Source organism: Pieris brassicae, chromosome 1 (assembly GCF_905147105.1).
Source record: "Pieris brassicae chromosome 1, ilPieBrab1.1, whole genome shotgun sequence".
NCBI lineage: Eukaryota > Metazoa > Arthropoda > Insecta > Lepidoptera > Pieridae > Pieris > Pieris brassicae.
This window is the reverse complement of record NC_059665.1, coordinates 3,269,753-3,286,071: the sequence shown is the minus strand read 5'-3', so window position 1 is coordinate 3,286,071 and position 16,319 is coordinate 3,269,753. Positions and strand designations below refer to the sequence as shown.

At 32.1% G+C, this 16,319-nt stretch overlaps 3 protein-coding genes across 3 annotated transcripts; 1 reads left to right on the top strand and 2 right to left on the bottom strand.

Annotated features, from left to right (window-relative positions):
• Positions 1 to 225: 225 nt before the first annotated feature.
• On the bottom strand, positions 226 to 2,427 carry LOC123715671. Its single transcript, XM_045670895.1, has 3 exons — positions 2,063 to 2,427; positions 1,623 to 1,824; positions 226 to 1,423 (listed from the first exon to the last, which is right to left on the bottom strand). Exons 1-3 carry the CDS (start codon positions 2,298 to 2,300, stop codon positions 709 to 711), a joined length of 1,155 nt encoding a protein of 384 aa, XP_045526851.1. The 5' UTR covers positions 2,301 to 2,427; the 3' UTR covers positions 226 to 708.
• Positions 2,428 to 2,654: 227 nt separating this feature from the next.
• On the top strand, positions 2,655 to 11,861 carry LOC123710973 (geranylgeranyl pyrophosphate synthase). Its single transcript, XM_045663324.1, has 8 exons — positions 2,655 to 3,025; positions 3,098 to 3,252; positions 3,988 to 4,132; positions 4,414 to 4,534; positions 5,061 to 5,200; positions 6,172 to 6,274; positions 7,130 to 7,257; positions 8,318 to 11,861. Exons 1-8 carry the CDS (start codon positions 2,984 to 2,986, stop codon positions 8,393 to 8,395), a joined length of 912 nt encoding a protein of 303 aa, XP_045519280.1. The 5' UTR covers positions 2,655 to 2,983; the 3' UTR covers positions 8,396 to 11,861.
• A 732-nt stretch (positions 11,862 to 12,593) lies between these two features.
• LOC123710424 (geranylgeranyl pyrophosphate synthase-like) lies at positions 12,594 to 15,990 on the bottom strand. The gene is made up of 9 exons (XM_045662293.1): positions 15,832 to 15,990; positions 15,442 to 15,596; positions 14,886 to 15,027; positions 14,544 to 14,664; positions 14,225 to 14,364; positions 14,013 to 14,048; positions 13,306 to 13,408; positions 12,995 to 13,122; positions 12,594 to 12,700 (listed from the first exon to the last, which is right to left on the bottom strand). The coding sequence occupies exons 1-9, from the start codon at positions 15,886 to 15,888 to the stop codon at positions 12,638 to 12,640; spliced, it is 945 nt and encodes a 314-aa protein (XP_045518249.1). The 5' UTR covers positions 15,889 to 15,990; the 3' UTR covers positions 12,594 to 12,637.
• Positions 15,991 to 16,319: the final 329 nt, after the last annotated feature.

The following is a 16,319-nucleotide window of genomic DNA, read 5'->3' as shown; positions in this document are numbered from 1 at the left end:
TTTTCTCTTGGCACCGGGTTGTAAGTTTATTAAGGATCTTCGAGTTCTGTTGTCCGCCAGGCGGAGTCAAGGATGTTATAGTTCTTACTGAAAGCTGCACCATCTAGGTTCATTTTAATAAACAAGTTGCAAATTTAAATATTGCAATGCAAACAAGTTCCAATTTTTTATATACCGTAACCTCAATATATAGACATGTATTTTTTAAATAACATTTTTATTTACATAAATTTATATATTTACAAAAGGCATCACACATCAAATATGCATCAAAATGTGTATGACACGATAATTAATAGGACTAGAATCACGAAAATATATCATTTATAATTTGTTTTCTAACAAAACAATCATCATACATCATGACATTATTCTCACATCTTTATTGTTTGACATCCGATAACCCTTCCTAGGGACATGGACAACATTTCTGTATCAATCATTGATAATTTTATGAATGGTACAAGGGGAACCAAACTTAGAATCCTAGGTTCATATGCCATTTTACACTCGACTATGGAGGTTTACTCCTTATGTATACAATTGAATCTCTGCTTATCAATGGAGACAAAGAACAAAAGCCATAACCAAGGTTATGGATGAAACAATAGATACAGCATATAAGTTTTTTTTTATTCCAGTATGTATTGTCACTTAAATATTCAAATGTTTTTTAGTTACCAAAACTCGAAATTTCAGTTGGACATGCTAGTTATGTTTTAGTCTATCCAGATGAAGTTTTGTACTGCTCTTTCTAGACTTACTCGGTTTTTTGGCGGATCCAACAACCACCTTTTTCTTTTCTTCTTCTCGCAACAAAGGTGGTAATGATACTTTTCTTATATTATATTTATTTTGTTGCCCATACCTAAATGTTCCATTATATGATTCAGGTGAATGCAAAGGCTGTAGAGATGATTCTCTTAACCTTGCTGTAAAAACTCTTGAATTAATTCTATTATCTAAGGAACTCATATTTGAATTCTTTGTGTGATCTAGAGATATGTATGATTTTGCACTATTTCTTCCATAATTTACAGATGTATCAGGACGATAAGGCTTCATCCATTTCGAAGATGCTATATCTGATCTTAGTACAGATTGATTCTGTTTTTTCTTATGAGAGGGACTTCTTATTTGTATAGGCTTTATTTGTAATAGTGAACTAAATTTATCTAACAGATCAATTTCTGGTGAGTATTGGTATGTTATCTTTTCTCTGTTAAGTTTTGTATCTGGAATGTCACTTGTTGATGTCCGAGGTGAGTTTGTAGGTGTGACATCTGTACTGCTCTGAGAGTGTCTCTCCTCACTTTCACTAAATTGTTCATAGTCACTGTAATGCATTGCAATAACTTCTTCATGTTCAATTTGTCTATAGTGTAATCTTTTATCTGGTATAGAGATTGCCTTTCCAAGTATTCTGAAAAATTCAATTAGGATAACTAAGGAAAAGGATTAAAAATTATATGCAAGCATTTCAATAATTAACTGTTTTTAATCATAGAAGTTTTGTTATTACATATTATAGAATGAGTATATTAGTGGTGGTGAAAATATTTAGGTATTTGATACCTAAAAAATTTTTTTTTAAGTATAGTGAATAAAGTCAAAGTTTATACCTAAGTTGTGGGTGCAATTCTTGCCATTGCCGACATTCCTCTATAATTTCAGGTCTTTTAGATTTTTCCCCATCCTCATTATACAGAGTCCTCTCAATTCTTTCCCATTCATCAGCTAATACTCTTGTAGTCTCTGCTGTGTTTCTTTTTAAAATTGATCCAGCACTGCTATCACTCTCCTCACTATGAAAGTCTGGTGTGCCTAAAAGTAATGTTAACCAATATCTTTACTAATCTTTACCAATACCATAACAGCCGTAGCAAATAATATCTATGATAGTTTGCTTTGAAATTATAAATGATGTTGTTTTATATACACAGGTGATTAAAATTGGTTTAAATTTACATATGATTTACTCCAAAAACTGGGTAAAATCCTGTTTATCGTAACATTGATAGATATTTTTTTTTTAATTATTATTTAATATATTTTGACTTACTTGTCTCACTCTCCGAGAGGAAATCGGAATATGGTGTTCCTGATCGTTCCAAGCTGTCGCCAGCAAAATTGTTATATGAGTACACTAAATTTCTATTCAAATTATAAGCATTCGCCGAAAGTACAGAAAGCTCCGGTCGACGAGATTTTTGTTGACTAATATACGGTAAACAATCGCCTCTATTTACATTCTGCTCTCGAGCCGACATATAATTTCTTGCCGACATAGTTAGATACATAAAATAGAGTAATTTTCTCCACACGCCATAACATTAGATTACAAAATATTTTAATAATTAAAAGACTATTTAATGATTTAAACAAAATGTTAACATGTTATAGATATCTGCATAACATAAATCGTAATTTTCAAAATTCAATACCTAATAAAAATAATCAATAATTGACAATGACAGTGACATTAATAGTTATTTAAATAGTCAAGCATTAATGGCATAATATATTATTTGAGTTTGACAGGCGCACTTAACATCTAGATTCTACCCTCCTACCATGTAATTTTACAAATTTAAACTTTGTACGAAGTCTGTGGCATGTTGTTAGAACATAGAATGATAGAAAAACAGCGGAGCTGAAGATTACATTTTACAATTTACATCGATTAACTTAGATTTTTATTTACGTGGTAAAACTGTAATAGAGTACATTTTAAGTAATGAAGAAAAATCTGTGTATCTTCTTCTTCATAATCTGTTGACTTATGTTTATTCACAATTAAAATTTTTGACTAGAGTGCGCGAGTGGAAAGTAGTAGGACACTGGACAGCCACAGTTGGTCGCAGTCCACACCCGCAGACCGCAGTGAAATTTCAAGTTACACTTTGTAGACACATTTTAAGACTAAGGAACAATAGTACGCTTTAATATTTGCTAGTCATATTGATCAGCTGTGTTCAATATAATGTCGCACTTACTTACGAAAAGCGGTTTATCTCAGGATGAGGTGATATATTATTTTCATATTTCTCTTGTAAGACATTAAAAAAAGCTAACATAGTAATATTCTTTTAAATAGAAACTCCTAATGCCATTCACATACATCCAACAAGTGCCAGGCAAGCAGATAAGAGCCAAATTAACTGTAGCCTTTAATTATTGGCTTCGGGTGAGTGATGAAAAATTAAAGGCTGTTGGAGAGATTGTTCAAATGCTGCACAACTCCAGTTTACTGTAAGTAAAGTTAAATGTCAATAAATAGGTTGTAGTTTGTGATAGTTAGATAATTGTCTATATGTAGAAAGCTTAATAGGGCACACACCAGACAAATTAAGTGTTTGTTTTATTTTAAGTTATATAGTGAAATTTATTTATTCCGCTGATCAGAATAAACTTGAACAGTATTGTCAGTCACTAAGAGTCAAATCAAGTGCTTGCGGATTACACTCCAAGTGTGATTGTTAACTACTTATCTGCAAATGGGGTTCAGCAAAAGAGTCTACATTTCCAATTTTCATAGTATAAACTAATAAAAGCCGAAGCAATAGTAATTGACTGCTTGTATCACTTACAACGGCTAGTAGTCCCTATGATGTTGTTATAACACATTTTGACTGTATTTGTATATATATTGTAATACATAAAAATGTACAATGTTACAAATTATGTTCCACCCACATTGTTACAATTCCCTACCAATTAAATGTTATTGTTCTTAATTAGTGTGTTTCTTAACAAGTTGATTGTATTTAAATCATTCCATTGAGCTAAATGATGAACTTAAAAGCATAGGGTAATGTTAGATTATGATATATATATAAAGTATACATCTAACTTATTCTGCTGACTACTAGAAGCATAGGGCATTGAAAAATACTTTAAATACTTTTCTGAAAAGATCTCTGCAATCTTTATCTCATTTTTAACTGTATTGCAAGACATTACATATTTTTAATAACACAATTCCAGTTTGGATGACATAGAAGACAACTCAATTCTGAGGCGAGGCATTCCAGTTGCCCATTCTATATATGGAGTGGCTAGTACAATTAATGCAGCCAATTATGTTATGATAGTTGCACTTGACAAGACATTGAAATTAGGGCACCCTTTGGTATGATGATCTTGAATACTTGACTAATTTTGTACTAATGCAATATAAAATAAATAAGGAAATTCACTTGGTGAGAGAATTTAGCTGGTTTATTTATAAGTGTTAAACCAAATATAATATTTAATAGCCCTTTAAACAGCTTTAATACCTTGTTTGAAACTTCCTTATTTTAGGTAAGGAATATATGTGTTAGTGTGAATATTGTGAGTGACCTCTGATATTTTAGTTATCATTTTGACTTAATAATTATTACATTATTTTTATGACCATTTCTGTTTTAGGCAACTACAGTATACACTGAACAGTTACTAGAGCTACATCGTGGTCAGGGTATGGAGATATACTGGAGAGATAATTTTCAGTGTCCTTCTGAGGATGAATATAAAGAGATGACAATGAAAAGTATGTTATATACATATTATTTTGTGATTCTTCTAAAAAAAAAATATAATTAATATTGGCATAACTCTATTTTTCTATAAAATTAGCACTTTTAGCGCAATTGTGCAAAGGACTGACACTTTAGCATTTCTAATAAAATGTGTGGGTCCTTTGCACAATTGTGGGGCTACAAGACTCCATTCTATCGAATAGTTTAGTGTTTAGGGGCTGTTCAAGTAATACATAAGCATTATAGGGATAGGGGGATCTTTGATTTCTTATTTTGTGATTATATTTACAGTAATTATTTATACATACACATATTAATTACCCACACATTGCCTATGCTTGAAAACGAAATGCAAAAATTAATATGTTCATCTTCTATTATTTTTTAGAGCTTTGCTTAGTTTTTCTGGTAAGAGAGGTTTGGGGATAAATTTCAGTAAATCTGCTTAAGTAATACTGGAACGGCCCCTTATCTACCCTCGTGAAAAACACTATTGTAAGGGTGCAATTATCTATATCTATCTCCTTTATATTACAGAGACGGGAGGTCTATTTATGCTGGCCATTCGATTGATGCAGCTCTTCTCCGAGAACAAGTCTGACTTCAGCCGACTCTCATCTATCCTTGGCCTTTACTTCCAGATCAGAGATGATTACTGTAATCTCTGTTTACAAGAGGTAAACTTAGTTCAAAAAGTGTGTTGTATTTTGTTAGTGAATATTTTTTTATACTTATGAGATTTCTTAAAATAATTAAAAACTTATAGTCTTTCATTTTCGCTTGCATTTAAAAGACCCGTTGTTACTGGGTAACTCAAAACTCAATTAATAGACTCTTTAGAAAGTGATTTATAAAGAATAATGTATCGTGTACTTTTTTTAATTGTTTTGAAATTAATCTTACACATTATATATATAATCTTATATATTATAAACTTTACGATGATCTGTATTTAGAAAAAAATATATAAATCGTAAAATCGATTTTAATAATGGAGACCATTCAACAAGTCACGAGTGTCTCTCGATGTAATAGTATTTGTTACATTATTAACATAGTGAAGCATGATTACGTCCTTCCTATTATTTTTATTGCTGTTAAATTGGGTAAAATGTTCTTAATGTAATTATTGTAATACCTGTAAAGTTTTTGGCCTGTGGATCCTAATGAATGAATGAATATTTAATGCTGGTGACCTAGTATTTAAAAAAAAATTATAACAAGATATGGTTGTGACAAAATTTATTTTGTACTAGTCCGCACACTAGGGACGCACGTCTGTTTTGGGTGACTAGATTTCACTCCGTGGTACATAGTGCATGTTTGAAACAAAATAAATATAAGTTATTTAATCACGAGAGCTCGAGACTTGCATGAGGGTATCCAGGGATGGGCTATTCGACATGTTGCTTGAGCACAGATCACATCTGTCATTTGATTGTCAAATATGTCACTAACATAAGTAGCATGCGAGATAACGTGGGTAGCGCCAGGCAGAGGACCTACATAATATTATTCAAGAAATATCGTATTTCCAGAGTAAATATATATATATATATATATATATATAAGTAATATACTTTGTAAGAAATATTTTACTCGGTCTGGTACTTGGTTTGGTCTTAAAATAAGTAATTTAATTTTTCAGTACTCCGAGAATAAAAGCTACTGTGAAGATCTGACGGAAGGCAAATTCAGTTTTCCAGTCATTCACGCGATCCGAAACCAGGAAGACGACAATCAAGTATTGCGTATCCTTTTAATTTTTTTTTTATAAAAGAACGCTTTTATAAAAAAGCAGCTGAAAGGCTGTGGAAAGTAAATCAACAACGAAAGAAAACACTTTTTAACCGGATTGAAGGTATGTATTATTATTTTACATAATTTAATTTTTTCCGACGTTTCGCGTGCTTTGCAGCGTGCGTGGTCACACGGTAACTGAAGACAAAACGTGTTTAATGTCAAAAGTATCATAGCTGGAGAGAAAGTTGTGGTATCTGTATTTATTTCCCCGGAGTTGGTATCGAGTATGTATGTGTGGACTCTGTTTCCGCACTTAGACGCTCAATAGGTCCATTGTGCGTAAAGTCCTGCTAACTAAGCCAGCCTAACTCCTTCCAGAAGCACAGGAGTCTCCTGGGCACCTCGCAGGCTTCACGGAGCGACCTCACTGTTCCGAGGATTTCTACACCTTGCTTAGTCACAGCCTCGCATTCCAGGACTACGTGGGTGACTGATTCCTCTGCTTGGTATCGAGTAAAAGATAACGGGTTTTTGCAAAAGCACGCGACACGTCGGAAAAATTTAAATTTAAAATTATATAGTAATTATAAGTTTATAATAATACAAATATGTAGCTTTAATCCGGTTAAAAATTGTTTTCTTTCAATGTGTAAAAGCTATGTTAACAAAAGACAATACTATAAATCAACAACGAATACGAAACGTCTTTTTAAATGTTTTTTTTTATAAACACAAATACCTAACCTAACCTTTAACCATAACATATGTTATTTAACATGTAAAGATTTTCCAGGTTTACATTACTTTTTTTCATATAGGAGTTTCTGAATCTCCTCAAAAATTTTACCTTAACAAAAAACCAGACATACTCCGTCAACGCACCCGTGACGTCGAAGTAAAGCGGTACTGCATCAAACTGCTGGAGAAATGTGGTAGCTTCCAGCATACCAGAGATACCCTTATTGCGCTGGACCGAGAAGCGAGGGCTGAGGTGATTTAGATGATTTATATATAATAGGACTTATTTTAATATAAAAAAGGCGAACTTAAGTTCGCTAGCACATTTCACATAGACGAAACTTAGTCGAGAAAAAAGATAGGAAAAAATAAATTTGCCATTTACTGTAGGGTTTGAGCAAATAAAACTGAAGTTAGCTGATAATTAGTGTTTACTTCTAAAAAAATATAAAACAACGTGTGACATGGATTTGTGCCTTGCGAGAGAACAAAAGCAAAAAAGTACAGCGCCCCACACGAAGGTGGCGAGATTCAGTACCAACTAATGTTGCGTTCCGTATCTATCATTAATAACCAAAAAATAGGGATTAGAAAATGTATGTGATGTTGTTGTGATGTTTAAGTATGATGATGGTTCCAAAAGGGCTTTCATAAATGTGGAGACTGAAAGTCACAACGCGATGATCCTTATTTTTTTGTTCTTAATATTAAAGATTCAGTACTTTTAGTGCATTTCTGGAATCGGCCGCATTTAAATTGTATAACATGGTGAAATTTTATTCTATTTGAATTTTAGCATTTTTTCCTTTAGTTGAGTCATTTTTTTTTTTCATAAAAATGGCTGTGTATTAACTACTATTTTTAATTTTATATACGATACACTTATACACAAGACTTCATTACAGTCTACTAACTTTTACATTTTTCTTCTACTAGTATTAGTATTATTACATTCATATTATTTTTTTGCGACTGAGGCGCAAACTAGCTGCTGTGGTCTCTCGCAGAATGACCAGCGCTGTGGAGCAGTCTGATCTTTCAGAGCCAGAGCCAATTATAACCACAACACATACATACACAAAACGTACTTTGTTCTTTAGAAGAAAAAAAATGTTATCTGTCATTCTTTTTTTTTTCTTTGATTTTTTTTAGTGTGTTTTGTTAGTAATAAATGTTATGTCTATGTCTAACCAATGCGGTCGACCTGGATTTGAGTCTCGGCGAAACAATAATATATATTTCGCATTGGTTCGCACTCCACTTCACGCCACTCAATTTCCTTATTAAGAAGTTATATATATATATACTTTCAGGTGGCCCGTTTAGGTGGTAACCCGCATTTAGAAGAACTACTTGACGAGCTCCTAAGTTGGCAGTCAAACAAAAAATAGAAAATAAGTGTAACATTCATGGTTTCTACCAAATTGTTAGCGCAGGTAAATCAATTTTATTTAGGAAAATTTAGATTTGCTAGCAGTTGCTAAAATTTTTATAGTCTTAGATTTTGACGAGAAAATATATAGAAATGCTTAGAAAATGGAACCGTGCAATAAATAAAAAATCCGAAACAATGTGAGAATTTTTGTGTATGTGTCGCAGCCAACTAGCATAATTAGCCGTTCAATTAACAGCCTAGCCTTTTAACTAAATGGCGCCGTTTAACTAACGGCCTGAAAGATCAGCCGTAGCCTTTGTTGCAACATTTAATAAACTGGTTGGCTAATGCTTACGATCAGTCATTATTTGGCAGAAATGAAAAAGATTAAACATATGACATGAAATTTTTTTTTAAATTAAACTGCTTAAGTCAAATTCACATTATTGTTGTCTTTACACTCTTCCTTTGTACTTGTTGTTTTTCATGAAACATTCGAAAGCACCATCAAAGTTGTAGTTTGCCGACGCCATATTGACAGTCAGTCAACAGGCTAGGCAAGTAATGGAACGTCATTGATCCAAGTCATTTGCCTAGCTGTTTGATCAACTGACTGAACATCTTTCAGGCCGCTAGTTAAACGGCTAGGTTGTTAATTGAACGGCTAATTAAGCTAGTTGGCTGCGACATATGCATAAGATTTTACAATACATATTTGAAATTGCTTTTTCGGGTAAAAATCTCACGATCTTTCAATGCGTGCTGCGGCTGAAGTATTCGTTTGTCTGTCAAAATTGTATTTATGCTTGAATAATGTTCGTTTGTTTTGTAAATGCAGGTATTTACAAAACAAACGAACAATTACAAACAATTTGAAAGAAAATGAACTTAAATTTTTTTATTGCAAATTTTTTTGACAACTCAACTATTCGGTTTTGACAACCGTTTCGTTTCGTTTATTAATATTTCCGTTAATTCAGAGACAAAACAAGACTTCTGTCGAAAGGATTTTTTTTTTAAATTATGATAGCTGATTTAATCCGCTAATTTTTAAGTTGACGGGGCGTTAATTAAACGTAAGAATAACGGAGCGTTTTAACAGAACTCGAAAAGGCTGGTTCCATGAGATCTACTAACGAATTGAGGATGTTAATTAAGTTTTCAATAAATTATTTACTTAATAAGTACTTAAAATACTTTTGTCATTAATTACTAGTTTACATAATATACTAGTCACGAGAAAGTTGCTTTAGCATTCCGTTAATTTTAACCTAAAAGTTAATTGTTGAAACAAAAACTAAGCGCCACTAGTAGCAGGTGCACTCTGACACTTGAATAGCATTTCCGACTTAAGCTTTAGTTATTGTAATCGTTTTTATATTGTTTATTTCGTTTTTGACACAAAGTGAGTCGATAATAATCCGTTACAGAGTAGCCCTGCTTTACAATTAATATCTCAGTGTACTGAAATATTCTAAGTGTCCATATGGACCTCTAATAGTGCCTAAAAGCAATTCTGATTCTACCTTTAAGATAAACTTACTTTTTTGGACTTAACGGCAAAATACTATAATAATAAAAATTTAGGATTAAATATTATTGATACAATAGTATATATGTATCATCTGTATTATTTTCGTTTCATTTGACTTTGATTACAGATTTTAAAAATAGTGATGAAAACAAAAGATTATATCGAAGTTTCATACTTGTTTACAGTTTATAATTGCCATGTAAGATTACAAAGGATAATTAATGATAGAGGGAAACGTAACGGCGTTATAACGATTATATAGGGGTAGAATTTCGCGCGAACTATGTCCACGACCACCTAATATAAGCGTGCGTTAGACCTTTTTTGATAAAGTGTGAACTGTGAATATGGCTTGTCAGTTGTCAATGAGACAGATAATTAATCAACTAATATTGACATTTCAATGAAGCTTCGTGATCATTAAATTACCGAAATTATGTTACCTTTTTTAATTTTGTACCTATTTATATTAGGCCACATCGCGTTTGTTGTAATACAACTGTATTATCCGGTTTTTTTTTATAATTTTGTCTTCAATACATAATATAATATCGAAAGTTAAATATCCTTAAAAAAATGAATTTAAGTACATTAATCTAGATGGTAGAATGTAGTACTTAGTTATCTATGGCATTTATAAGCTAAAGTGTACTAGCGGTGACTGCGTTACCATGGTAACACAAACGGCCGCCATCTTGGTATAATTTGTTCAAGCTGTACCAAAGACAGATTTTTAAAGATTGTTATTTCTCTTGGGCTTATTTTTAATATGTGCAATTATAGATAATTGTAGTTCATAATAATAGTTTTAACTATGTTTTATTTTTAAATTTAATACAGTTTTTCTCACACCACTGCATATTTGTTTTATATATTAAACACAAAGAGCGTTACAAAACAATGATTGAAATACAGTGTAAACTCTATGTAACGTCCCGCGATTTAACGACGAACTCCCTAAAGCGTCACGATCCAGTGGCTTTGGTTGGTTTCGCTTGTCGTCCATGCAATGATACTCTACATATCATTACACCCACTCTCAATAACGACAATAATTGAGAAATAAAGTTCTTAAGAGTAAGAAATTAGTAAAACTGCGCAGCTGTGTTCTTTTGTGGCTTTATTATCCAAGTCAGCAATAAACTAGACTGTCGTCATCATGCATACAAACCTTCTAAAAAATCCTTCTTTTGTTTATGAATTGGGATAGCTCGCACGTGTTGACTGTTGTTGACCATGACTAATAAGTTTGTACTCATGGATTATCTATACGTTTTTCTTTTCTCCATTTAACGACAACTCTCTATAACACAATAAAATGCACAGTTCTTTCAGTGTAGTTATATAGAGTTTATACTGTATTTGTTTTATATGTAATATTTCTTAAAAACACTAAACTAACTCGTCATACTTAAAAGTGCTACTAAAAGTTCTGAAGCTGTATAAGAATGACCAAGTATTAGAAATATATGTATGAAAATTCTATATACAAATGTATTGTTACTATATAAATAATATCGCTCTATTGTATTGATACTGACATGTTTCATATTTATATGTGTTAATGCTTTGTATTAAGATATTTAAAGCTGTGTGTGTTATAAATGATGTCACACACGCGATTATTTAAAACGATATAAACTCGTATTTATTATACTAACTCGACGTTCAAATTTATCTTAATATTAAGGTTAATGCTTAACTAATCATTTAAGTAAATAATTGAATTGCGTTTATATCCGTTTAATGTTTTGTTTAAATGTAGCATATTTTCCTGCGTATGTCATAGAAAAAAAAACAACATAAAAAAAGGAAATGTTGGTATGTGTGTTTATGTTAATTATAATTGCTTAGCAATATTAAAAATGCTTTTACTTGAAACTGACAGATGTCTTCCATAATGACAATATGAAAAAGTGTGTATCTTAGTAATTAAATTAAATCATATGCTAGTAAAATGTGTTTTTATTTTTACTGGGCAGTGTTGGCTTAGTGGGTTTCAGCATGCGACTCTCATCCCTGAGATCGTAGGTTCTATCCTCGGCTGTGCACCAATGGACTTTCTGTCTATGTGCGCATTTAACATAAGCTCGAACGGTGAAGGAAAACATCGTGAGGAAACTGGCTTGCCTTAGACTTAAAAAGTCGGCGATGTCAGCACTGATGGCTGATCACCTACTTGCCTATTCGATTAACAAATGATCAAGAAACTGATACAGAAATCTGAGGCCTAGACCAAAGATTGAAAAGAAATAAGTGCGTGGGCACCGTGACCACGCACGCTGTAAAGCACGCGAAACGTCGAAATAAAAAAAAATTATGTAAATAATTATAAGTTTATAATAATACAGATTTAATCCGGTTAAAAATTGTTTTCTTTCAAGAAATAATTTCATTTTTACTAATATTTATTTTGTTCCTCATTTGTGAAAAAATAGTACAATTAAAGATTCTACTATAGCCTGCACGTCGAATCTTATACCTACTGTTTTCTGAAGCTGGTCAAATATCATTAAACCTCAGTAATGTAAAACACGCTATTATACATAAATCTTTTATGATTCTAAATACATATAAGAATCGCGGAATTTAACAAAATAATAAACAAATTTAGGGAACTCGCGGTAAATTGTATACATTTATAGAATAGTAATGAATATGTATAAATAAAACTATAAGATATTTAATGTAATTTATTAATTCGCGTAAAATTATTCTAAACAATCACCAAGTTAACAACTCATCCATTGCCGCCACTAATTCCGCGTTGCCACCGAGACGATTGATCTGAAAATTAATACATATTATTGTGTTAAATTAAAAAAATCTTTTCGTATAATAAAATTTAATATTTAGCAAGTGGCTCAGGAATCTTTGAATTTGCATATTTAGGACGAGAGATGGCGCCAAATATCATCTCTTTATAAGATGCCAATTGCAAAAATAAAATATTTCTCTAATACAAAACGTTCAAACGTCTAAAGTCGAGCGACGCAAATCGACAACTTTACGTCGCGTTACTTGGCAAACTACTCGTTCTTCGTAGCAAAATGTATGTTTTACTAAACATAGTGTGCTTACCTCATCCCTTATATGCTTGTCGAGATGTACAAGTCTGTCGCGTGTGTATTTTAAACTGCCCAACCGTTGTAATTCAGCTACGCAGAACTTCTTCAGAGCGACGTCACGAGTGCGTTGACGTAGAATATCTTGTCTATGTTAAGGACTTATTGCGATCAAAATAATCCTAACACAAATTTTACATCTAAGATAATTCTGCTAAACAATATAAATAAAAACAAGAATTCAACCTATTAATAAAGTAATTATGCGTTAAAGAATTAGCAGACAAGATATATAATTATTGTGGAAACCTATTATAAAAAGGATACTGAGTATTGCGTCGCCATCTGATGTCTGAGCTGCGTGAATAATTGGTAACGTGAACTTCCCCTCAGTCAAATCTTCACAGTATATGTCTAAGTTCGTCGCATTCTGAAACAGACAGGGTATAAGAGTTCCCATTCTGAAATAGACAGGGTATAAGAGTTCCCATTCTGAAACAGACAGGGTATAAGAGTTCCCATTCTGAAACAGACAGGGTATAAGAGTTCCCATTCTGAAACAGACAGGGTATAAGAGTTCCCATTCTGAAACAGACAGGGTATAAGAGTTCCCATTCTGAAACAGACAGGGTATAAGAGTTCCCATTCTGAAACAGACAGGGTATAAGAGTTCCCATTCTGAAACAGACAGGGTATAAGAGTTCCCATTCTGAAACAGACAGGGTATAAGAGTTCCATACTGTTTGTAAACAGTGAAGTGAAAATGCCGCTGTCTTCTAATAATTAATTAATAATTCTGTAATTAAAATTCGTTTCGGTCCACCCAGCTACGTGTAGTAAGTTTAATGACAGCTGTCATTGGCTATCGATAAAACTACTTTTGTGAAAAAATACGCCGGTAGGAGCTTTAAATAATTTGAATCTGAATCCACACTGTTATAAAATGTACGTTCTTTTTAAGTTTGTGAGATGTTTTTATCCTATTCTATGCAAACGAAGCATATGCAACAACTAGAATTAAAATAATTTCTTACCTTCTTCCCCGCCTCAGAAGGCCATTCTTCTAAAGCCTGCAACCAATATTACAAATGAAAATTAACTCCAAAAACTTCGTAATTATATGAAGTCGGAATCAATAGGTAAGACTGGTAAGACTTTTATGCTACAAGCTATACGATTAGAAATTCAATCAAATATTACGAATAATTTACAAGTTCATAAACACTGTATTTTGTTATAAGATTACCTCCTGCTGTATGAGGTTACAGTAATCGTCTCTTAGCTGGAAGTATAAGCCGATGGTAAGAACAAGATCTGTGTAGTCATTCTTACTGTCGCTCAAGAGCTGCATCAGACGTACAGATATCAGGAACATGTGTCCTGTTTCTGAAAATAATGGAAAAAAATGCAAATATAAATTTTGTTTTGTAATTCAAATAAATAATCTTCGTATACGCCTCTAGTCAAATGTTACGAATAATTTACAAGTTCATAAACACTGTATTTCGTTATAAGATTACCTCCTGCTGTATGAGATTACAGTATACAGATATACTAAGACTTACTTTGTTTGTTCATCTCATCGTATTTTTCTTCAGTGGGGCAAATAAAGTGCTCTCTCCAGTATAACTCTGTGCCTTGACCACGCACTATTTCTAAGAAGTTTTCCGAAAACAGCTTTGCAGCCTAAAAAGTTTTATATCATTAAAAACAATAATTTATGTAATGTAAATTTATGTAAATATTTATAACTGTCTCAATGGTGTAGTGATAAGCAAGCCCCTGACGCCAGGTCTTAGATCCAATTTTTACAGTACGAAAGTCTATTTGAATAGATAACAGATTAATAGAGATAAACTGCTGTGGCCAAGTCGTGCTGGAGAACGTTAAACAATTTCATTATTTACCATAGGATGTAGTTCGAGAAGCTTTTGAAGCATGATAGTTAGGACTTGGAGTGAAGAATTTAGAGTGAAAGGAATTCCATACACGCAGTGAGCGGAAGGTAGACCCCTCCTAACCAACGTGTTATCCTGAATATCATCAATCCTGAAATATTATTAAAATTTATTAAATCATACCGTACTTTTAATATGAAGGAAAATATACTTGCATTTAGTTTCACAATAAGTAAAGTTTTTAACTAATTACGTTCGACCAATTCACTTGCTTGATATAACCGCGCATTTATTAATTATTTACATAAGCCAGACCTTTCGTACTAAATTTGATGATTTATTTTCGTATTTTATTACGAATTATATTGATGAATAATTATTGATATTTTTAGATAAAGTGTTTGTTAAGAAATTTGACATTGATTTGTTTTGCTTATCGACGAGATATTTGAGTTTAAAAAGGGCTAAGGGTTTAATAAAATTGAATCTTATTTAGCTGTTACACTAATACTATTATTTAATTAAGGTGTAAGAGAATGAATATATTATACCAAATCTTACTTACAAAAGAGTCCCATTATAAACCATATCGACGGCTTCCATTATTTTGTTGATTTTTTCTTGTGGTAGCTTAAACCAAGTGTTAAATGCGATCGGTATCTTGTTTCTCAAGCGTTTACCGGCGACCTTCAATATGTGGGTATACGGCGCCAGCAATTCCTTAATTTTTTAATTCAAATAATTTACATAAATACAATAAAAAAAGCAATTAGTTTTCTGATAATATGTTTCTATCTGACCGTATTTTAATTATATACTGTTATAACCAAATTACAACCTAGTCTAAAAACATACAGTAAAAAAATAACTGTAAAGTTATTGGATTTGTTGAATCAATAGTCAAATCATACTATTGTGTATACTATAATGAATAAATGTAGAAATACGTACTAACCTTCTCCATGTAAGATTCACGATAGATGCCGGAGTCACATTCCTTAGATTTTTCCATTTTTGTAGTTTTACAGATGCAAATTAAGTGATATACGTTTCACACTGAGCTCGAAATGAGGACTGCGGGTAATTTAAGGAATCGTCTACCTTATATGCTTCTAAGTTAATAATAAATAATTAATAATGAGGAATTCATATCATTACCTAGGCCAAAATATATTTCTCGAATACTAATGTATTGTTAACTAAGGGTAATGTATAATTAAGTAATATGTTTTATTTAAATTAGTGTTACCACACGTTTTTTTTATACGTATTTTGTTTCCGTTTAAAAAAAAACCATACTTCGAACTCGAGTTCGAATCCCGGCTGCGATCTATTCTTATGAGCCTTGTACGTTGAACGAATCGTAAACGATACGTCTTAGAGTAGGATTCAGTCAACGAATAACGCTAAGTATGACTCCAGTATGTTTTTAATATAAGGTCA

What these genes read in the sequence shown, in the direction of transcription:
- LOC123715671 (XM_045670895.1), bottom strand. Translation starts at nt 2,300, where the DNA reads ATGTATCTAACTATGTCGGCAAGAAATTATATGTCGGCTCGAGAGCAG. An exon ending in CCTCTCGGAGAGTGAGACAA is followed by an intron (nt 1,825 to 2,062) that starts GTAAGTCAAAAT and finishes CATTACTTTTAG; the next exon opens with GCACACCAGACTTTCATAGT. An exon ending in GAATTGCACCCACAACTTAG is followed by an intron (nt 1,424 to 1,622) that starts GTATAAACTTTG and finishes TGAATTTTTCAG; the next exon opens with AATACTTGGAAAGGCAATCT.
- LOC123710973 (XM_045663324.1), top strand. Translation starts at nt 2,984, where the DNA reads ATGTCGCACTTACTTACGAAAAGCGGTTTATCTCAGGATGAG. An exon ending in TAAAGAGATGACAATGAAAA is followed by an intron (nt 4,535 to 5,060) that starts GTATGTTATATA and finishes TTTATATTACAG; the next exon opens with AGACGGGAGGTCTATTTATG. An exon ending in GTAATCTCTGTTTACAAGAG is followed by an intron (nt 5,201 to 6,171) that starts GTAAACTTAGTT and finishes TTAATTTTTCAG; the next exon opens with TACTCCGAGAATAAAAGCTA.
- LOC123710424 (XM_045662293.1), bottom strand. Translation starts at nt 15,888, where the DNA reads ATGGAAAAATCTAAGGAATGTGACTCCGGCATCTATCGTGAATCTTAC. An exon ending in CGATGAGATGAACAAACAAA is followed by an intron (nt 14,365 to 14,543) that starts GTAAGTCTTAGT and finishes CATTATTTTCAG; the next exon opens with AAACAGGACACATGTTCCTG. An exon ending in ACAAGCATATAAGGGATGAG is followed by an intron (nt 12,701 to 12,994) that starts GTAAGCACACTA and finishes ATTAATTTTCAG; the next exon opens with ATCAATCGTCTCGGTGGCAA.